The following is a 23464-nucleotide window of genomic DNA, read 5'->3' as shown; positions in this document are numbered from 1 at the left end:
GAAACTTACAGCGATCAAAATATAAAGAAGCTTGTAAGGCAAACTTTTCCTGTTGCTTTGCATTGAATTCCATCTCCTTAACCTGTAAAAAGTGATAAAAAAAAATATATCCAAACAGAACTACATTGAGAGAGTTACTTAATAAAATACATGAAGATTTAGAGAGAAATTCTCAAATGGTGATCATGCATGCAAACTTTGATTTAGTTGGCTGAAATCCACTGTCATCACACAAGAACCGACAAAATAAAGATGGTAGAATTATTTTCTTCATAAAAACATACTGAAACAAAGGCACACACCATCAATTCATGAATGAAATTGGTAATAGCCCAAATGAAATTAGATTCACACTGGAATATGTATCTAGGGAACTCAGGAATGGCAATAATCGGGAGAGGAAAAAATAGACAGATTGTAATGAGTAGAGGTGAAGAACCAAAAACAAGAAGAAAGATTTAAGCAGAAACAGTAGCTCCAACGGTAATCACTACTAACATATGAAAAATATTTTTTTATTAAAAAAAAATATTAGCATAACTGAATTAGAAATAAAAGTTAACAGATCACTTTGTTCATGTATTTGTTCTATGTTACGTGCCTCGATACTTAATGGGCCTAATATGGGCCCTCATATAAAGGACTTAGGCCCAAGAGTTCCCAAGGTCTTGGAAGAATCTAGACATGGGGGAGAGCGGAATAAAACGTGAAGTAGGGGGAGGACTGGGGGATTCATTCGGTTATTTCCTTGAGAGTTATGTAATTCGCATTGCTAGGGGAGAGCAAGAGCTCCTTTACAGAGTTAATACTCTCGGTTTACATTTTATATTTTATAAATATATAAACTTACATTTCAGTATTCAGAATTATATTTCAGCCATGAAATCGGGGTTTGCATATAGTGCTGAACAAATCTGAGTAAATCAGTAAGGTTACCCAAATAACTATTATGGAGCATTCCTCATAACAAGTCCTAGTAGTCATCAGGTCATTTACTTGATAAAGGTGGTGGCAAGTTCTGGCTGGATATGCATACTCATGTGTTTTCTTTTAAGACTTCTTTACGGATTTATTTTTCAAGAGGATATCTCTGGTAAAAAGAAATCCTACACAAGCAGAAAAGTCCTCGAACACTCAATTTCACAACTAAGAAAGTTTTTGGTAGTACGCTTTAAGACTGCTATTGTTTTCGCGTGAACTGGAAAAAAAGTAAAAAAGCATAACCAAATAAACAGCTTGATCCAAAAATGTAAACTAAACTGTTGCTAAGTCTGTTATGATAATTATTAGTAATTCTTAGTTTATCCTTCTTCGTTTAAAATAGAGATTAGGTTGTCATATTATCTTTTAAGATGCAGAAATCTTCTACATATCTTGGAGACATCAGATTGTCATTTTCAAGATTCTAAGTATTGAATAAAATAAAGTATGTTCAGCAGTGCATCTCGTCTTCTTCCTGATTGTTAGCTTTTATAAACTTAATAACATCAATTTTTATTAGCTGACAAAACATACGGAAATTGACCATTTCTAATAAATAACAACATTTAGAACTTATGCTTGCATTACTTTTAATAATTATCGACCCGTTTCCAGAGAAGGATATAACATAATTAGGCATGTATAATCTCAATGACAAGAATAAGTAGAGAGTACCATTGCTTCAAGTTCAATGGAATCCAAGTAATTTTCAGCAAAACTTCTTCTGTAAGCTACAGCCTCAATAAGTAAATCCTGCCGAGCCAAGTCGTGCGGACCAGGGACGGGACGATGGGGAGTTAAAACCAACACTGATATTGTTGTTCAATCTTTTTATGGAACAAAAGGAATTTAAAATAATGATAACTTACCTTTATCTCTATAGTACACTGAAACCGCTGAATTTTCAATTCTTTAACCTGAGAAATCAGTTTCTCAACAGCAGTATCTGGGTGATCTTCCTTTTCTATGGTCTGCAACTTTGTTCTTCTTTGATCTAAAAATAGAAATTGATCTTAATGCGACGAACGTAAAACATCATATTAGCTTTCTGCACAGAAATATGTTTATCCAAAAACTCAGAATGCATCTGGAACGAGTTCAAATCCATTTTACTTAATTAGATTATTTTGATTAAGGAGAATTTCAAATTCATTCCACTCTTGCATTTGTAAGAATCATGAATTTTAAATTCACCTAAATTGGTAGAACTTGAAATTCATTCTCTAAATCAAATTCCTTCACCCAAATGCAAGCTCGATTTTATAACTTACTGACAAGGAGTTCTATCTCCCTTCGTTTTTTCTTCTTGCTTTGCATCATGTTCACAATCTCCTCCTGAAAGATCGACCTCAAGCAGTTACATACACATGAATATATATTTCGAATTTCAGGCCATACTTGGTAATAATATCCTACTTGAGTAACAATGTACAGTATTAAGATAAAAGTTCATAAATATATAACATCAACAACAACAAAACTATTATCTGTTCTGTAAGGAAAAGAAAGTTGAATTATTGTCTCAGAAAATGAACAGTAAACTTTATATGCAGCATATAACACCATGAAACAAATCTACTACATGCTAATATAAATTAGTAATGATGCGAGATTTACGGCGAGTTTGATTACAGAAGTTGTAGCTTAAAAAAACACTTAAATACTGTAAGGCCCGAGATGTTATTAATTTTATGAGACCCCGAAAAGAAAATATTATTGATGGCATTTTTGTAATTAAGTGGAAAAATACTTGATTTAAATTTGATGGCAATTTTGTAATTAAGTGGAAAAATACTTGATTTAAATTTGATGGCAATTTCGTAATTATTGGGGGGCCGATTTGCAAATAGTGAAAAGTTGAGGGATTAAAGTGCAAATATGGAAAGTTGAGTGGGACACTTGTCACCACTAGACAACTTGATATATATAAATGGTCTTCATTCTTCAAGCCTTCAGCAAGAAACAAGCGAGAGTTCCATGGAAATCCTTAAATTCCTTGCATCTTAGAAAATTGATTTTGCGAGTACCGGTGATCCGATTTTTAATCCGAGCACAGTTGTGAGTTCCCCTCGTCAAGAGCTACACAAGGACGTAAGTTTTATTAAGTTTTATCTTGATTCAAAAATATGATGTTGGAGAAATTGTGATTTGATCATTATTATGTGTTCTGGGAATACTAGACATTGCATAATCGAAGTCAGATCAAAGAACAGACTGATTATGAAATTGTTATGATTTTCTGATTATACCGATTGAAAATGGGACAGATTTGGATTATGAATTGATTATGGATTATATCAGATATGGGTTATGATTTGTAATTAATATCTGGTGATATTGTATTGACGGGAATATCGGAATTGTGCCGTTATGCCGTTGGTTTTGAATTAAATCCAGATTAATCAGATTCAGTGTTGAATTGAGAATGGAATATTGATATTATGATTCTCGATATGTCGTTTCAGATTTACAGAGACAGTCTTGAGTTCAGAACTGATATTGCTTAAGACTGAGACTACAAACGAAAGGTATAATTCATGTGACTTTGGGGAGACACAACTCAAATGAGATTCAATTTGAGTTCCCAACAAAATCACATACTAGAATTGTTGTTTATCTTTTGATATGATTATGATTTGTTTATAGATTTATATTCAAATCTTTTGATATGATTATGCTTTGTTTATTGATTTATATTCAAGCATTTAAGATAGGAGAGTCATTGGCAGATTTGTCAAACTTCTAGACGTTCAGTGTATCGACGCATAGGAGCAGACTTCCTCCGATTGTAGACATTCGATACAGACATGACCGAAGTCTAGGAATAAGACGTACCGTCACCCCGATTGGGAGGGTAGGTGACAGACAGTGACGTCTTATTCACACCGGGATCCCTAGAGTTAGAGTTGAGTCGAGTCAAGACAGGATTTGATTGAATTGCATGCTTATATGATTGGTTTCATAGACTATGGAACTTATTGCTTTTGATTTGATTCATGATAGTATGCTTCATGATTTATTTTGTGTATATGCATGCATAACATGTTTTATACTGGGATTTGTTCTCACCGGAGTTTCCGGCTGTTGTTATGCCTGTATGTGTGCATAACAACAGGTGGGGCAGGATCAGGGTCACGACAGAGATGAGATCGAAATAGAGTGGTGACTTCGAGCGCAGAAGATTTCTAGTGGTTTTTACTAGACTTGTACTACGTGTGAATTGTAGTTTGTATTAAACACTAGTTTGTATGAATTTACTAGACCGAGTCATGTATTTATGTTTGTTGTAATAACATAGAAATAGATCTTGTGCATGTGAAAATAAAGTAAATTGCTTATGTATTGATTTTATACATTTGAATTTAGATAAAAAAAAACAAACAAAATTTTGACCCACATTTTTTTGAATAAAGATCCGATTAATCCCGAAAAGAATTGAGTTAGAGCCCGGGTCCCCACAAATACATTCAGCTTTTTAAAGTGTTTTTTAATTAAAAAGTAAAAACGGTTTTTGAGTTTGAATAAATGTTGAGAAGTGATTTTTTGTTTTCAAATAGAAAAAGAAGTAGAAGTCCAAAAGCCAAAAATTTCTAAACAAGTGTTTTTCTAAAAGAATTTTTGTAATCGAACAATAAAGTTTTAAAAAGAAAACAAAAAAGTGCTTTTAGTACATTGGACTCTCTAACCAAACGGACTCTTACTATTATATTATAGTAAGAGGATATTCTCTCATATTTTTAGGGATTTGAATAAAGGTTTTCTGCCTATTTATTTTGTACACTCTATTGAAAAATATATGAAATAATATTTTATCATCTCTCCAATGCTACTTTAATATTTTCTACATGGTGTCACAGACTGCTAGTCAGTCGTGAATTTCAAGTGGCCATGGTCGTCGCGGGTCTAAATAGCGGTGGCGATGGAAGTTCCAACATTGGCAGTGGCAGCGGCAGCGGGGGCTCCAACAGCAGCGGAGGTTCTGCCCATCCTGGTGTGACAGCGTCCCAGCCCTCAAATCGTTCTCTCTCCTAGTAACGATTCATAAACTTAATGGGAAGAATTATCTTGAGTGGGGTCAATCCATTCGACAAGTGATAGATGGAAAAGGGGAGCTAGGTTACCTGAATGGAGAATGGCGTTGAAGTAGACAAGGGGAGATATCACAGATTGGTTGGGAAACTAAGCTACCTATCTCACACTAGACCAGATATTGCCTTCGTTGTGAAGTTGGTAAGTCAGTTCAAGCATGCACCGTGTAAAGAGAATCTGGAAGTAGTACATCGAATTCTTCAGCATCTAAAAGGAACACCAGGCAAAGGACTTCTTAAAGAAGAACTAAGACAAGGAAAGCTGAGGTATATACTGAGGCTGACCGGGCTGGCTTAACCAGTGATCGGAGATCAACATCTGGCTACAACACCATTATGTGAGGGTAACCTAGTGATGTGGAGAAGCAAGAAACAGAATGTTGTTGCAAGAAGCGATGCAGAAGCTGAATTTAGATCTATGACTCAAGGAGCAAGTGAGGCTCTCTGGATAAAAAGAGTCGTGAATGATTTAAAGAGATTGATCAAATTCCCAATGAGACTATAATGTGATAACAATGTTGCCATCAGTACTGTCCATAATCCAGTTCTATGAGAGATAACTAAGCATATTGAGATTGATAAAAATTTCATAAAGAGAAGATTGAAGGATGAATAATCTGCACTCCTTCTGTTCCCAATACTTTACAGGTTGCAGATATTCTAACCTAAGGCAAATAAAGACAGTGTTTTGAAGACCTAGTTAACAAGTTGGGTATGATAGATATTTTGCACCAAATTGAGAGAGAATGTCGATGTGCTCTCTTTTATGTTCAGTACACTGAAATTTGATTTGATTTGATTTAGGCAATCTATTACATTATAGAAAGTTAGGATATTCTCTCATATTTTTAGGGATTGGATTAGAGGTTCTCTGTCGATTTATTTTGTACACTCTATCGAGAAATATGTGAAATAATGTTTTCTCCTATATATATATATATATATGTCGACGCAATATTCTGAGTAATCCCCCTCCAGTACACATCCCCACAACCCTATGCTTGGCTACCGTAAAAACTGAAGAAAAAATGCAAAATTTCAGATTGTACCTGATATTTTTTGTCCAGGGAAATCAAGCAAATTATGTTATTCAGCAGCGAAATTCAACTTAAAAACAGTGCTACCATGTTTAAGGCCTTAATTCAGATTCCACAATTTTGGCTTACACGTTCTCGCTGAAATCCAGCTGCTTCATCTTCCTTTTCTCTTAGGGCAGTCTGAAGATCTTTCAAATTTGCTTCAATAGTAAAAATGGCCTCCTCATGCTGCATTTGCCTCGATCTGAAAGTTTCAATTTCCCCAACATCCAAATCTGAAACGGAAAGTGAAACATAAAGAATGCTGATTCTTAATAGGCATGCTCATATTTTCAGAAATATTTTGGAAAACCAACTCCTTTTTAATCGAACTTAACTTTCTTAGGATATTGTTAATTACAATGGCTTATCTCCAAATTAATATCATTGCAGACTATATCATTTTCAACTTAGAACATTGTGCACATGGTGTTATAATCTTTACAAAACAAGATCATGTTCCAAAGACATTAATTTTACGAAAAGAGAATTACTAGGTTGCAAAATCCCAGAACATACTGCATAAAAGAAGTTGAGAACGATCCACTGAGCCCACACTTGCAGAAACATGACTTCCATAACGGGATTGGGACCAACGATAATGATTTTCCGGGGTCCACACATCCATAATACCCAACCTAAGGACCCGATCAGCTTTCTCATCAGTTTCTTTAGAACCAATATACTGATAAAACACAAAAATTTCAGTGGAAAACAAATATAAATCTCAGCGTAGATCTTCTAGATAGACTATCCTAATTTCAGTCTATGATGCTAGTCAAAGTGTATATGAACACACAAAATCCGGTAAACGAAAAAGCATACTGAATTATCCAACCCAAATTGGCTGATCAAAACTTCTTTAACTGCACATGGAGCCTCAAATACTTGGTCAAGCCGGGAAGATATGCCAAGTGCATGCATCTGCTTAATTCAGTGAAACAAAAGAACAAATCATGCATGAACAAAAGTAAAATGCTGAATTTCAACGTAATTATGTTAATACCTCATCAGTCAATTCAAAGGGCTCCCGATAGCGACCTTCATTTGTTACATGATTAATAATTGGGACATCAAAGGACCTCAAGTTTCTAAACAGTAAATCGCGGTCCTCAGAATCCTGAGTGATAAATGCCTGAAATGCAGCACCAATCAGGAGAATGCAATAGATACATGAACTACAAGCCCACAAGTATAAAGACATGGCATTAAGATTTAAGACGAGAATGAAGTAAGACTTTGCAATTCATTAATGGTGGAGCTAAAAAGGTCTGAAGCAGTGCAGACGAAATGTAAAATGCAAATAATCAATTTTATGCACAGCCACTGTAGTTTGTTGATATGCTTCATTTTGGCAGCAGGAGCTCTAAATTACTGGTATCTGCAGTGGCACCATCTATATGTTTAATGATCATAAATGTTATCCAGGTAATAATATTTGTATCATTTTCATTACCCTTGTTTCTATTCCACCATAAGATAGTCTTTGGTACCTCTCTTAAATGGCAAGCGTTGTACCTTGAATATGGTAGAAATCACTACACAGGAATTGCTATAACTGACATGAATATCCATCAAGGTACCACTCTAGTATGTGTGTTTCACTGGATTGATGAGTAAAACTTTATATGCCATCAATTAACTGACTTTGGAATTAAATACCAGAAAAGATAGTTGAGTGCATCGCATTAAACACAGATGAAAGAAAGTGAATCCTGCCAACAGCGGTAAAGCTGAAAATACCTTCCATATATAATGGGCAACATGACCCTCCAAATAGTCTGCATGAAACCTATTGGAGACATTAACCTGAAATAGCAGTCCTAATGCAATCAAAGATATAGTAAACGCAATATCTAGATTATTAACAACCATCTCAGCTTTCAATTCATGCACCTCAAGCAATACAGGACCATAGACTTCTTTCTTGAACTCGCTACGGTGCTCCTGGACCCATTTATAAGCCTGAAATATCCTTTCAGCGCCAGATCTGTGCAATGCTTGCAGGCGCTTAGTGTTGACATTATCCAGTTCTCTCAACCTTTTAAGTCATACAAGGTAAGAAAACAAGAAAAAAATTTGCATGTTCAAATCGAGTAATAAGTGTTGAAGACTAGATAAGCACTTATCTATAATGTAGATAATTGATTTGAATTTAGAGTTAGCGTAGATAAGATTGTTTCTAGATTAGCCGATTAGTTTGATAAGATAGGATTTGTATATATTCTGTGATTGTATTTTCCATTATCATTCATTCATTGAAATAAAAGGATTTCTCCTCCAGTGTATATCTCCACCAGTGACAATAATAAGCATTGATGATATCGACCTTTCCATACACTGCCTGAGATTTCCTCTATGGAAGTTCAGGTGTTTCTCTTTTTCACTTTTATCAACTCTTATCTCCTTTGCAATTTCTTCCAGCTCCATAATCCGAGCACCCAATTGTTCCTGAATGTAGCAGGCATAAACAAGTTCAAGAAAGGAAACGAACAGCTGCTAGAAAGATTTTTATCTTTTGCACAAACAATTTCACTAATTAGTTCATAATATGAGAATTTGAACTGACAGTTTGACACTTTGAATCATACGTAATATAAATGGTTGAACAAACCAGTTGATGCTTTGGAGGTTCATAAGGAGGAAGATTCGCTAGCTCTGCTTCTGCAACTGTAAGATCTTCCTTAGCTTTAGAGATTCTTTGTTGACGAGATACTTCTTGGAGCCTCAAATCTTCCACTTCTTTATACTTACTGCGAATTAGAACTCCCTAAAATTGTAAGAGAAACGTGGGAGTAAAAACAACTACTATATCAAGATAATCAAAACTAATGCAGGCAAAAGAGAAAAGTGGCAAACATATACCAAATGATTATCATGCTCCAAACGTTGCATGCGCTTTCTCATGTTTCCCTCTAACAAACCATTCATCTTCTTACATTTACCCTCCTGTATTATTTTCTCTCCCTTTTTTCTCCTGAAATAAGAAGTTTAAACCAGCTAAAGTAAACAAGATGAAGTACATATGTCGATAACAGATTGGGACTAAATCAAGAACTGAGACATTAACTAAATGATTAATTGAGAAAACCACCAAAAGCTCATGTAACAAATTTTGTTCGTTTATCAGACAAACATAATGTAATTAACGAATTCTTGAAATTGGTTAGATACGCAAAGAAACAACAGATTATTGAAATATACCAAGCTACTCAAGTTCAACTGCTTATTGGATTGAAGCCTAGTTAAAATAAACTGAAATTGAGGGCGATTTCTATTCGATTTTTATGGTATAAAGCACTTAAAGTTAAAGCATATTCCTTTCTGTCAACGAGAAGGGCTCAAACTTAGCGAGTGAGGGATGACCTGTGATTTTAGCCTAGGTCATTACCTCAAACAAAGTTTATGATTATAAAGGTTGTTACAAAGAGAAGATCCAAACAGAAATAAGAGTGTATTAACTTGGAAAAGACCAGTTAAAGACTTACTCAATAGGTTCTCTGAGTTCGCTCAAAGCCTTCGCAGCTTCATCTAGTTTTAGCTTTGCCTCCTGTTCCTGTTTCTTGGCTTCCATGTACTCCGCCCTTTTCATATCATACTTCAGCCATGGTACTTTTTTCTCCATGGACTCAGACTGAAAATACATGAGAGGTCCATCAGATGATCCTTCCACTAACTATCAGAAAAGCAAATGCAGAATATTAACCATAGCTAAGAGTTCTTCTCTTTGACGAACTCGTTCAACATCTTTTTCTAGTTCAGCATTTAGAGACTTTAGCTGGTTAAGAGATCCTTTATTGCTTTCAAGGGCCTATGATTGATAAAAGTTCCATAGAAATTATTCCCATCTCCAAATAGGTATAATGATGAAAACACGCAATGTAAATGAAACAATTACTAACACGTTCAAATCTTTTGATTTCATGGCTCTTCGTAATCAGACTGTGATGCTGAACGGGTAATCGAGGATCACCAACAGCTTTCTCGGTCTCCTCAAGGAGTTGCACTGGAGTTAACTTCGCAAACTCACAAACCCTGTCTTGTGGTAGAAACTAACATCCATTTCCAAAGAAATAGGGCCAATTTGTTCAGATTCAAACTTTTAAAAACTAAATATATAAATAATCACAAGTTAGCTATATGTCATCATATCCTTATGCACAAAAGCAAGCTATGCATGCAAGTACACTTTGTATATGGCATATTTAGCTTACGTACACTTTTAGATTATACAAACACATTCATTTTACATAATTATTAGAGAATTCTTACATCAGAAATTACCTCCACGATAAATCAGGTTTTTTTTTGTGAATCGCTAAATAAAATTTGTTGATTTCTGAGCAATTTGGATAGGAGCGAGGATGAAAATACTTTTTATCCCTACATTTTACAACTAAATAATTGTGGCAGTTCCCATATCTCACAACAAATTTCCCCTTGAACACTAACAAACTAGTCAAATGTGTGAATGATTATGGGTTGAAATTGGGTAACTGACCGTCCTATTTCATCCTAGATTCATTCATGCTCAATTTCTGCCTCAATTCCCCTCGTTTTTCCTAAATCCTTCCAATTTCATAATCCAAATCTCAAATTCATCACAGATTAGGTTGGATAAGAAGGGGGATGACAATATTTTGAAGTTCTGCAGGGATTTATTGACTCATTAAAAAAAACCACAGCCAAAAATATTTTTCCACAATACAAAGGTCAAAGATGAACTACAAAGAATTAAGAACTCACTTGAGTTAAATTGTTAACTTGGATATTGAATCTTTGAATTACTTCCATGATCTCCTTTTTTGTCACGACTTTGCCTAAAGAAATAGATATAAAGATATTGTACTCGAATATCAATCAAACAATTGACAGGTGATAGCTAAAGTTTAAAGGTATTACAAATAAAACCCAAATACAATTTCAAACAAATTTAATACATATAGATATATCCATAACAAGATGAAGAGACGTCACTAGATAACATTAATCCAAAAAAACATATTTGAATTTCCATTCATCAAATTAAGAGATCCACCGAAGGCAACAAGTAACAATACCTTCAGCAAAATTGTTGCATGGTTCTACATAATCACACTTTAGCTGATTGCAGCTCCTCGGACAGAAGAATATTTTAGATGGTCAAGGCACTTAAATTTAAACAACCCGAGATACATCTTTGTTAGTATATTCATGCGCTTAAAGAATACACAAACCTGATATTGGGGAATTTGATATTTGAATGTTTAGAATAAAAATCAATATATCATATTCACCTAAAATAACACATTTCATTTGGCTTCTCAAATTACTTGAATCCATGAAACTGGCACACATCCCAAAACTATCTCCCAAACCCATTAAAGGAAATATATGGAGCTTCCTTGCAAAAGGTTGTATCACCCTTAATTGTTGGATACACTGTAGACAAGTCAAGCCATTACCTAGTTTAAATAAACTAGCTTGCGAGGATAAAGTTCCTCAAGCATAAAAACTTGGGTTTCTATATCATCTAAGCTATCATATTCAGAGCAATTGATAAAGCAATTTTCCTAGTAAAAAAAATTAAACATTACCATTGAACAGCCACTCAGATTTGTTACAAGAGTCTATTTTCCTCGTGATGGTGATTTGTTCATCCTCGCTCTCTCCTCTCAAAGAAATCTTGATGTATCCGGATTCCTCTCCACGCTTCACAAAAGCTCCAACACTGGTAGCCCTACCTAGAAGCTGCACGGAATAAGAAGTGGTTTCTCAAAAGTACTTACATCAAAAAAATAACAAAAAGCAGAAAATCTGCCTCATTCAACCTGTGGTTCGCCACATAGTCCAAGTGAAATGGCACAAACAAGAGAACTTTTGCCAGATCCATTTGGCCCAATGACCAGATTCAAACGTGATCCAGGCTTGCAAGTTAGCGTATTGAAGGTCATAAAGTTACAAAGCTCGATTTTGGTTATATTTCCAGGCATGTAACCATCGTCCCCTCTGCAAACAAATGGGAATGAAACAATGTTGCAGAACCTAAAATAAGATACTTGAGATAAAGTGTGAATGTTTCAGTCTTTTTGCTGAAAAAATAAAAGAGAAACATTTAGCATTCTTTCTTTGAATACAAACATCAACAAGAAAATTCTCTCATCTATATTATTATTTTATTAAAGTTGAGGACATTATAATAACCATATAGAAGGACACCATTTTTTTTCCCAATTTTATTCTTACATGATAATAATATTCCGTTTTTATTTTTTATATTTTTTAAAAAAAAATTAACACGATATTGTAAGTGAAAATGATCCAGTAAAAACTTCCAGACTACCATCTTCGTTCCTAATTTAAATATCTGCCTCCCCTTGATAAACAAAGGAAAAATTTCGGGTACAGAAAAAGAAGAAAACCAACCGAAACAAGTTCATCCATTCCCAGGAAAAAAATTCTACATCAAAAGCTGCACCTTTGATTCCATTAACATAATTACTCAGAAAGGTTCGTGAAAAGGAGACATCTTTCAACACGTGAAACAGCGAGAAGTAATGAAAAAAAACCAGCAAAAAAGATTGGGACAAACCTCGAAATCTTGTGTCTTTTGGCGTTGGGCTCGGCAGCCATGGAATGGAGAATACAATGAATTTTGTTTCGAAGAGAAATCAGTTTCCGAATGCTGAGTGTGAACTAGGGTTTCACGTGTGCACGGGAGACGGAAGAAGGTTGTGGCAACTGGCGAGGGATTCCGTCAGACTTTGGCGCCAAGAACCATACAGTACGGAGTTCCCAGGGGAAAATTTCATGTAAGGGGTGTCACCGCCAACGCAACATATTTGTCTCCAAAAAATTCAGGTTTGGATGAGAAGTTTTCGGACGGGTTAGACCCAAAATCTGATCTTAAATCTAGGAGGATCGTTCGTGAGCTATTCGAAGCTCGATTGGATAAAAGTTCGTTTAAGCTCGTTTCATGAGGCTCGTTAAGATAAACAAATCAAACTCAAGCTTTACAATATTCGGCTCGTTAGCTCGTGAACATGTCTGTTAGTAAATTTATGTTTATAAAATATTTTAAACATGATATATCTAAACAAATGTTTGCAAAATGGTAAGTTCATTTAGCTATTTTTGATTTTGAAATTATTTAAAAAATGTGAAGATAATCATCTACCTGATTTTTTAACTCGTGAATACTTATCATGATTTCAGGTATGAATCAAAGGGATAGAGGTGATTATTCCTCTTATAGAGGAGGAGGTGGTAGGGGAAAACCCCTAATGTTATTGCTCAACATGAAAAACAGAGACTTATAGCTCAAAACATTGCTAGCTCATCAGCTAGTAATATCATTGATCAAAATGATCTATTATATAATGATTTTCAAGAATACTTGTAACAAAAACAGAGAAATAATACAGATTCTCAGACATCATATGCCAATATTGCCAAAGATGATGAAGGAGATTCGGCTCTATATATAAAGACTAAATATCGCGATCTTATTCTTCTTATAGAAGAAAAAAATATTCAATGAGAACAACTTCATGGACTATCATGGAAAGATATCTAACCAATACATTATATGTAAAAATGATTCTTATAAACAAATATGACTTTCTGAGAATCTTATATTATTTACCAAAAGTGTTGAAATTACTCATTTTTCAGTAATACTCAACAAAAGAGAAGTTATAACTTTTCAAAATTTAGTATAAAGAAAATTATATCTATTGAAAAATGGGGAATATCTCTATTAGCGGAAAAATAATTTATTCTCAGAATAATCAAATGAGTTCTCAATTCAATTTTTGGGATTATATTGAGAGTTTTAATAAAACTCTATTTTATGAAAAAAGAAAACATAGTTGGTTTTTAAAAATCTACGAAAATGTTTTTTATTATCCAATTTCTAACTGGTTTTTGATATGGTGGAAAATCTTTGGTCCATCAACAAAAATTTTACCATATGTTTTTATAAAACCAATGAATACTTGGTTAAATTTTTCTCTAAGTATTAAAAATTTATTTTCAGAACAATGGATAGATGGGAAGACTTTATGTCTATTCTTCATGAAATTTGGTATTCCATGGATCTGGAGATGACAACCTGAATTTGGTTATACTGATGAAAAAATTCCCTGTTCATGGAGGTTAGTTCTACAAAATTTTGGGATAAATTACTAAAAGATGATCATAAACAGGAAAGCCCTATGGCTTTGAAACTCTTCAACATATGGAAGAAAAAATTTTATCTTATCAAAAAGATCATGAAAACAACAAGAAAATGAACATGATTCTATGAGTCCTTTCAAGATTATTACTCAAAAATATTCTGAAATGTATTCCAAGGAAAAAATTATTGATGTTTATATTGAAGAAATAAATAAAGATCTTTATAAGAATTTTGGATATTCAGACTTCAAATCAGATAAATCCATGGCGTTTGAATCAATGATAATATATTTATCAATCTGATGCAAATGCATGATGCTCAAGACCCAGAGTAAATATTCCAGATTTCTCCGATATTAATAATGTAACGTCCCGAAAATTTGACACGCAAGTTACCAATTTCTTATGGATTTAAATTAAATTATTTTAATGCATTAAATGCATGTTTATTTCATGAATTTGTGTTTTAATTCATGGTTTACTTAAAGTTTCATGCATTACAATTTTAAGTTGCATTTCGCGCTCGAACGAGGAACGGAGACCGGAGATATTCAGGAAAAATATTTTTATTGAATAATTATTTTTAATTATTTAATATGAGGTGTTTTTAAGTATGTTTTTTGAAAATGAGCCTTGGTTGGGTATTTTTACCCGTCGGGTTATATTTTTAGTCAGTACGTAAGTTTTAGCGATTCAGATGACTTTTTGAGGGCTCGGACAATATTTTCAAAAACGTATCTAAAAGAAATATTTTTTTAGAGTGTTATTGGGTTTGTTTTAATGCTTAATGGGCTCAAAACCCTTTAAAACCATTTAATTTTTAATTAGGGTTCATTAGTGCTTAACTATATCTTTTAATAACCCTCATTAGCAACCCTAAACACCCCTTAACCTTCAGCAGCCGCCCACCCCATTTCCAGCAGACTCTCCTTCAGATTTTACAGTAGAAAATTGCTGCCCATCGGTTTTCCTCCATAGATTTCAAGCAATCTTCCTCCCTGCTCCTCCGGTGCTTATACGACGCGTATCTTCGAGTTTTCAAGCGTATATTCGTTAAGTCACGCCATGTATCTCATTTCTTATCATTTACACCATGATTATAGGCTGTTGTTTACATTTTTTCATGAATTTTCGTTGGTCCCTCTTTTAGCATCGTTCTTGTAAAGGTTTTGACACGTAAATGTGTTTATTTTGTGTGCAATTCACGTTTTCTTGACTTCTTGTGTAAGGGGCTGCCGGTTTGAGGTGTTAGGGGGTTGTATACGTTGAGAGTTAAGGTGTCAAGGGGTTGGAGTCACGAGTTAGTCACGTTTAAACGAGAGATATATGATTTTTATCGTAAAACCGCACAAGCTGTGAAATTTATGTGTCACAAAACCCGTCACCGTCTGTTATTTCAAATGCTGCGACTTATAAGTTGGCTTTCTGGAACTGTGTTCAACATATGATTTATAGCACTTTGTGTTATCTTCGATTCGATAGTAAATTCGTAATTTTCTGATACGAAACGAGGGAGATATGATTTTTATCGTAAAACCGCACAAGCTGTGAAATTTCTGTGTCACAAAACCTGTCACCCTCTGTTATTTCAAATTATGTGACTTATAGGTTCGTTTTCTGGAAATGTATTCAACATATGATTTATATCCTCTGTGTTATATTTGATTCGATAGTAAATTCGCAAATTTTTGATAAGAAATGAGGGAGATATGATTTTTATCGTAAAATCGCACAAGCTGTGAAATTTCTGTGTCACAAAACCCGTCACCTCTGTTATTTCGAATTCTGCGACTTATAGGTTTGGTTTTTTGGAAATGTGTTCAACATATGATTTATATCACTCCGTGTTGTATTCGATTTGATAGCAAATTCGTAATTTTCTAATAAGAAACGAGGAGAGATGTGATTTTTAACGTAAAACTGCACAAGTTATGAAATTTCTGTGTCACAAAACCCGTCACCCTCTGTTATTTCGAATTCTCCGACTTATAGGTTGGTGTTCTGGAAATATGTTCAACATATGATTTGTAGCACTCTGTGTTATCTTCATTGGATAACAAATTCGTAATTTTATGATAAGAAACAAGGGAGATATGATTTTTTCCGTAAACTCGCTCAAGCTGTGAAAATTTGTGCATGTTTTTCATGTTTTCTCAAGTTTCAAGGATAGGCTCGGCCAAGGAGGGCTGAACTAGGCCATGGTGTGGTCTAGTAGGGTCCAGATGTGGGCTAGGAAGAGTTGGTTCAGGTCCGGTCCCCATTGGTTTTGTCTAGGGTCGAGAATTCGAGGGTTTAGTGCATTAGGGTTCGGCTCGCTTTGGTGCAGAAAAATCCAGCAACTTTCAGGTGCTCTTCGAAGGTCTTAAGTGGGCTGTGGTTTAATGGCTGGTATGGTATGATTGAGGCATGGTTTAAGCTTGGAGAGATTTGGTTAAGTTTCGGGTTGATTCGGGTTAAAACCGGGACCCCGGTCCAAGTTTTAAAACGAATCGATTAAGTTTTGATACGAGCTTGAGTTTACGTCTAAGAAATGCTTATAAATATGTTTTGGGATGTTCTAAGGAGTTTGGTAAGCTTCGGGTCAAAATTTTGAGTCCAGAGGTAAAATGGTCATTTTGGGTTTCCAGGAGCAAAATGGTCATTTTGCACCGGAGTCGTGTTTTTAGTCCTGGTAGCGACCTGATCACAATTTTATCATGTTTTTAAATGTTTATGCATCATGTATATGATTTTTAAGTAATTATGAAAATTACATTTCATGCTTGGTTTTAAGGAAAATTTACGTATATGCATGTTTTTATTAAGTAATGAACATGATGACACGTTTTGAAGGATGAGAGTTGGTTGTAACTAACACGATTATATAAGATATTATGAGCTGAGGCCAGGGCTCAGTGGACGGGTAATGTTGTCAATGATGTCCCCGCCGTCGGGTACCACGGTTATATTAGATGGATCCATCGAATAGAGCTGATACGAAGGTTACAACTAATGAACTGAATTCAATTAAAGAAAATGTATACGTATATGATGATATGATGATGATGCAAACGTGGTTGGTCAAGCACCAAAGAAGGCATGAGAGTCGTTGGAGTTGCCCGAAGGACCTATAACGAGGGGACATAGCGAGAAGTTTAAAGAAGCACTTCAAGGATTCATGGTGAGCTACCAAGGAAGTTCAACAAATGGGGTGTCTAAATTAGAGGAGCTTGGGGAACATGGAAACAATGATGGAAGCGTTTGGAATGTAATTCAAGTGCTAAATGATCATGAGGACAGCAGCACGAGCTTGAAGCGGCGCAGCCGCGCGCGCGCATGCGCGCCTGAACCGGCGCGGCCGCACCACCGTGCATAAACACGCGCATCGGCGCGCTCCGGGCTGGACAAAGGCAGAATCGTGCGCGCCATGGCGCGAGATCACGCGCTACCGCACGCAGTTCCGTGTATAACTTTGTTGCCAACTCTTTTGATGACTTTTTACACTACTTTTTCTTATTTTATTGAATATATATGCATTGTATCAACCCATGAATGAGACATTCAGACTTTTAAACACATTATTGGAGATTTCTCTCAATATTCAAGGCTATTTTAGCTTTGTTCTTCAAAAAAAATCAAACTTATCAAATATTGCATCTTTGTGGCGTTTGTCAATTGTTTTCGCACGGATTGTAAAAAACAAGTTCTTTGAAGGTTCGTATGAAATTCGATTGTTATTATCGTTGATATTTGTTGCTAAGTGTTAATCGCTTAGAGGTGAATATCACAAATCGTTGCTTGTTTCAAAAAGATCAGGACAACATAATCGATCCTTGTTCGTTATTGAATTGAGGGTGCGATTCGATTTTAATCGTGTTTGCTTCTCATTCATACGAGGATTCGTATCAGATGAGACATGCTTTGACACATTATGCTATTATATGACATGTTTACGTTTATTCTTTTAAGATCATGAAATGTATATTTATTACAGTATTTTTCACTGTTGCATGTTATGTATATGTATTTTCTATTAACGTTACAGGAGTGTTGAGTCTTTAGACTCACTAGGTGTGAATGATGCAGGTGAGCACATTGATGAGGAGACTGGAGGTGCCGACGACTGAGTAGGCGAAGTTGACTGTGCGCACGCAAACCCGAGGACCTTGTATTTTTCCGCAAATATATGATTTTATGGGAAAACGTTTAAATGGTTGACGATGTTATTGTATTAAGGGTTTTGACAGATTTTAGTATGCTTTTTGTTTTACTCTCTAAATGGCAAATGTTTAGGTGTGTTGTTTTTTTCATAATTTTAACTGCAGTTATTTTATTCGGCAGTGGGATGATTTTATAGAATGCGTGTTTCAAATTGTTTTGGAATTTGTAGGCATGGTTTCGGTCATTGCATTTTTTTTTTTAAAAAAAGTTTAAGTAGAATTTTAAAATGAGCAGATGTCACAAATAATATATTTGAAAAATTAAAAAAATTTCATTAAATAACAATATCAAGGATGATTCAAATATTATATCATTGTTTGTAATAAGTATATATCATTATGTACTTTTTACTGATGATCATGTTACAATTTGCTTTTATAAAGCATTTTATTATTTATATTTTTAGTTAGAATCCGGGGTTTCATGTCCGGCTCTTCCCTCTATATATAGGTTTGATTGTGTCATTAGAGAGGCATGATCGAGTTTGCTCCCATTTTTTCTCTCTATAAAAACCCTTCTTCAAATTGTTGAATAAAAGCTTCAAGCCCTTGGTGTACAAACTTGTAAGTTTAATTTCTGTTTTTAATTTTTAATTTTTAATTTTAATTTTTAAATAAAAATTTATATTTCATATTAGCCTAAATGACAGGATAAATTATTTGTACTAAATCATGCCTTACTATGATATGGTTTATATTTGTTTGAATTAATATAAGATAACAAAAAACTTATTTAAAATTTTGAATTCTAAGAATTAATATAAGGTTTTTGGTTAAAACATAAGGTAAAAGATGAACCAGAAGATGGTAAACACAAGGTTCGAGTTTAACCAAGAAATTATAAACTCATGTTGTAGTCCTTTAGCCTGCTTAGCCGAGAAATGACGTTTAAGGTGTTTGTGGGTGATTTTTATGAATTTATGTTTTTGAGGTGGGCCTCGGTATGATATGAGGCTTGAAATAAAATTGAATTAATAAAAGAAGGTATTTAAGTCATAGAATAATGATTAATATAAGGTTCACATGTAGGAATTTTACAAAAATAAAAATTTTACAAAGTATATAAACAACAAAGAATTTTACCGAGTCCCACATCAAAACCATAAATTCAAAAAAATCACTCACAAACGCCTTAAACTCAATTTGACTAACAATTTTTTTAAACATATCTAAATATTTAAAATGTGTTTAATAGCATTTGAAAATACTAAAATATCATAAATATAAATGACGATAAAATAGATATAAGAATGAAAAATATCATTCATAATTTGTTGAAATCAGAATGAACATTTTTAAAATCAAATGACATAATTTTCCATTCATAATGTCCTATTAGTACATTAAAAGCGGTTTTATATCTATCAGATTCTTTTATTTGAATTTGCCAGAATCCTATTTTAAATCAAAATTTGAAAATATAATTGCATGGACAAGTCTATCTAATAAATCTTTTTTATTAGGAATAGGACGTCTTGTTTATTTTAAAACTTTATTAAGAGGTTTATAATTTATGATAAATCTGGGAACACCTCTTTCTTGTTCAGAATACTTATTAACATAAAAAGCATTCCATACCAAGGAGATTGAGACGGTGTGATTAACTCTTTATCTAATAAAGAATTAATTATTTTTACATAATTCTAAATATTCAGAATTCATTTGACAAGGACGAGCCTTAGTAGGAATATTTCTTTCCTCAAAATTATATTCATATGAAAGAGAAATAATATGTTTCTTACGATCCCAAAAAGCTATTTGGAAGATCATTACATATTTTTAATGAGAATTTATTATAAATAAATTTAATTTTTTCCTGTAATTTAGGATTTTATAACATATCATCAATAATTAAGATTTTTATTCCTTCTTTTAAAAAATTAATCTGAAAAGTTTTTCTTTCATTTAAAATTTTATGAACAAGTTTAGTTATAAACTAAAAAGAAATAGGGTTACCTTGAAAGGTTCCAATAATACATGTTTCATCAACATAAGTTAAATGATATATTTGATAAATAAAAGGAAGTCCAATTATAAGTTAGAAATATCTTTTGCTAATAAAAAAATGGTTAAAATACAGTTTTTATCTTTACAAATATATGCTTTTGATAATTTTTAATTTATTTCTAGAGGTTTTCTTCCGGCATGAGAAAGAGAATAAGTATTTTTATGAAAATATTTAGTAGTAATTAATCCTTCCTGTATAACATTTAAATATGTATCACTATCAATCATAGCAATAAAATTTTTCTTATAAGAATTATCAATTAATAAGGTAATATTGGTATACAATTTTTGAGATATAATCATACTTAAAACAGATAAATGTCTTTTTTTATTTCGATCAGAAGATGATATATCTTGAAAATTATCAAAACCTTCATAACTAAATACCAAATCTTCTTTGTTATTTTCAATAACAGAAATACGATAATTTAAATTATTATTTTCTTATTGTAAAAATTTTATTTGTTCTTTGAGATTATTAATTTCTTTAACAAAATATTGTATAGTTACTCGATTTTGGTTACTATATTTTTTCTGTAAAATATTTTTACCTTCTTTCATATAATAAACTTGTTCATATTTATTAATAATATTATTGCTACTGGTTGAAGCATTATTCTCCATTTGATCTATAATATTAGATTTTAAAATTGGATCCTTAATCATTTAAGAATCCGATTAATTAAATCGAGTTTGGTTTTCAAACCAAGCGAAAGACACTCGAAATAATCCTTCGTAGAAATCGATTAAAGATTTTGTAAAGCATTTAAAATATATTCAAGTTGAATGAGTAAAAATATTTTAGTTGAATCATTTTATCAAACACTTGGTATGCAATATTTTGGTATTTGAAGAACACATAAAATACTTCAACAATGCATCTTTAAAACAATGAAAATGATAACTAGATGCAATAAATAAATAAACACAAATTTGTTTATGGATATTCGGAGATTAACAACTCCTACGTCACTCTTTCTTCCCCTTGGGAATGAACCACTAGAAAACTTTGATTTATACAACACTTTGTACAAACCCATTTCAACTTAGGACTTATCTCTTGCCTAATTGAAACTCCTAGCACACTCTCGATTGTAGGCCGCAACATCACAATCCACATAATGTTTAACGTCTCTTATGGCAAGACTACAAACACAATCTTTAATGTCTTTGTGCAAAAACTTACTCAACTAAACTTTGAAGTTCAAATCCCTTGTCTATGTGTGAGTGATTGTGTGTGAGAAATTTATCATTTAAAGTGTACATCTCAAATGTATCCTCACACAAGGGCTTGTGCGCTCAACTAGCAGATTTCTTCATGCTAACTGCCCATGCTTTGAATCCCCTTCCAAAACTCTTGTTTGATCTTCAAGATGTTTTATTTATATGCCTCAACAATAATATATACGTTAGACACAAGAATATGACCATTTGAAAAGTTTCTGTACTGTTTCTGAAATTTTAACAGTCAAATTCGACTTGCTGGACAATTTCCTGAGCTTAAACTGGTCATTCAACGGTTGGTTAACGGTTCAAACTGGTCAATGGTTGAAAACTAGTCAGCGGTTGAAACTGGTCAGCGGTTCAATCTGGTCAGCATCTCAACCGCAGCTCAACCGGTGAGCTGCACAGAACTAGTAGTTTCATTGCCATTTATCAGCATCTTAAGCTTCTATTCAGACTTTGAATTCTGAAGATGTTTTATAGATCATCGTCTTATCTTTTCAACGCATACTGAATCGGTTCATTCCAATAAGTGAGCTGAAAGATATGACCAAAATACCGCAACTGCTCATACCCAACTGATTGCTGTTTTCGTGCAATCAGTTTCGTCATTCAATAACCAGTTTGGCCTAGATACCATTCGATTTTGCCCAACTGAAGGGACATACGGCTTGTTCCAAATTGAGTTTTCTGATCAGGAAAGTTAGCAGATTGTCATTTCAATTATCCAGCTGAGAGATATGGGCAAAATACTAACGCTGCTCGTTTTGAACCGTTTGCGGAATCCGAAATTTCTTGTCTGAACTTCAATCGGCGGTTTGACCTAGATAACATTCGAACTGGTCCGACTGGCCTGAGATATGACTGGAAGATAATTGAGTTGGCTTTCCAACCATTTTTGCCTTAGGTCATTTCGATCTTTGTTTTGTAAGATATGCTCAAAATACTGCACCTCGCCAGAATTCAACTGTTTGCGAAATTGAAGTTCTAGCTCCTAATTTGATGTATCAAATTCACACTTGAGTAAATATGTTAGAAACACAATAAAAAATTTTGTTATCATCAAAATCAAGATTGCTACTGTTTCTGCAACCAACAATCTCCCCCTTTTTGATGATCACAAAACTTGGTTAAAACAAATTTTATCTAACATATTTCTCCTCCTTTTTGTGTGAACCAAAAAGATTGATTTTAAAAAAAAATTAAGCACAAAATTTGAAATTCAAACTCCCCATTAAAATTATAATTAGTTATCCCCCTACATTTTTGAAAGTTCGAAATTGATAAAAATTAGAGGGATGACTAACCAATGAAAATATTTTCAAATTATGATATTTAAAAATATGAAATGCAAAAATTATCCAACATATGAATACATGAATCAATCATCTAGCTTCAACAAGAATAAGCAACTCAAACTCATTTCAAACAATTACAAAATCAAGAAATGTTTGCCAATTCAATATACATAAAAATCGAAGAGTCCCTTATTGTCATTAAGAACAATCAACATATGTAAGGGAATTGCTAACCAAGCTAGCATAATAGAGAATATCTCATCGGCATTTTACTCGAAGAATAAATAAAACTTGGAGAGAAGGTACCGAGTTTTCTTGAAGAAGTGTGATTGAAATTTGAATGAGATTACCTTTTTCTTGATGAGTGCAACATCCTTGAGCCTTTTTTTTGACAAAAACATCAACTTTGGCCCATGCCCTGTTTTCTGCCGCAA

At 33.6% G+C, this 23464-nt stretch overlaps 1 protein-coding gene and 1 long non-coding RNA gene across 2 annotated transcripts in view; one reads left to right on the top strand and one right to left on the bottom strand.

Moving 5' to 3' along the window:
- The window catches only part of LOC142543607 (structural maintenance of chromosomes protein 5), a 32352-nt gene extending 19363 nt beyond the window's left edge, over positions 1 to 12989 (bottom strand). The window contains exons 1-20 of the mRNA XM_075650967.1: positions 12717 to 12989; positions 11956 to 12133; positions 11722 to 11875; positions 10892 to 10965; positions 10048 to 10197; positions 9852 to 9956; positions 9634 to 9779; positions 9011 to 9122; positions 8760 to 8915; positions 8475 to 8596; positions 8042 to 8186; positions 7889 to 7954; positions 7152 to 7280; positions 6971 to 7069; positions 6665 to 6830; positions 6236 to 6381; positions 2253 to 2316; positions 1851 to 1975; positions 1657 to 1734; positions 10 to 82 (exon numbers count right to left, since the gene is read on the bottom strand). Of these exons, the coding sequence (XP_075507082.1) occupies positions 10 to 82; positions 1657 to 1734; positions 1851 to 1975; positions 2253 to 2316; positions 6236 to 6381; positions 6665 to 6830; positions 6971 to 7069; positions 7152 to 7280; positions 7889 to 7954; positions 8042 to 8186; positions 8475 to 8596; positions 8760 to 8915; positions 9011 to 9122; positions 9634 to 9779; positions 9852 to 9956; positions 10048 to 10197; positions 10892 to 10965; positions 11722 to 11875; positions 11956 to 12133; positions 12717 to 12757 (2329 nt within the window). The 5' untranslated portion in view covers positions 12758 to 12989. The remainder of the gene's footprint in view (positions 1 to 9; positions 83 to 1656; positions 1735 to 1850; positions 1976 to 2252; positions 2317 to 6235; positions 6382 to 6664; positions 6831 to 6970; positions 7070 to 7151; positions 7281 to 7888; positions 7955 to 8041; positions 8187 to 8474; positions 8597 to 8759; positions 8916 to 9010; positions 9123 to 9633; positions 9780 to 9851; positions 9957 to 10047; positions 10198 to 10891; positions 10966 to 11721; positions 11876 to 11955; positions 12134 to 12716) is intronic.
- LOC142543613 (uncharacterized) lies at positions 2325 to 4279 on the top strand. Its single transcript, XR_012819802.1, has 3 exons — positions 2325 to 3072; positions 3447 to 3509; positions 4097 to 4279. It is a non-coding gene; the product is annotated as an uncharacterized LOC142543613 (long non-coding RNA).
- Positions 12990 to 23464: the final 10475 nt, after the last annotated feature.

The sequence above is a fragment of the Primulina tabacum genome, chromosome 1 (assembly GCF_025594145.1).
Source record: "Primulina tabacum isolate GXHZ01 chromosome 1, ASM2559414v2, whole genome shotgun sequence".
NCBI classification, from domain to species: Eukaryota; Viridiplantae; Streptophyta; class Magnoliopsida; order Lamiales; family Gesneriaceae; genus Primulina; species Primulina tabacum.
Note: the sequence above shows the minus strand (reverse complement) of the source record. Positions and strands in the feature narration are given on the sequence as shown.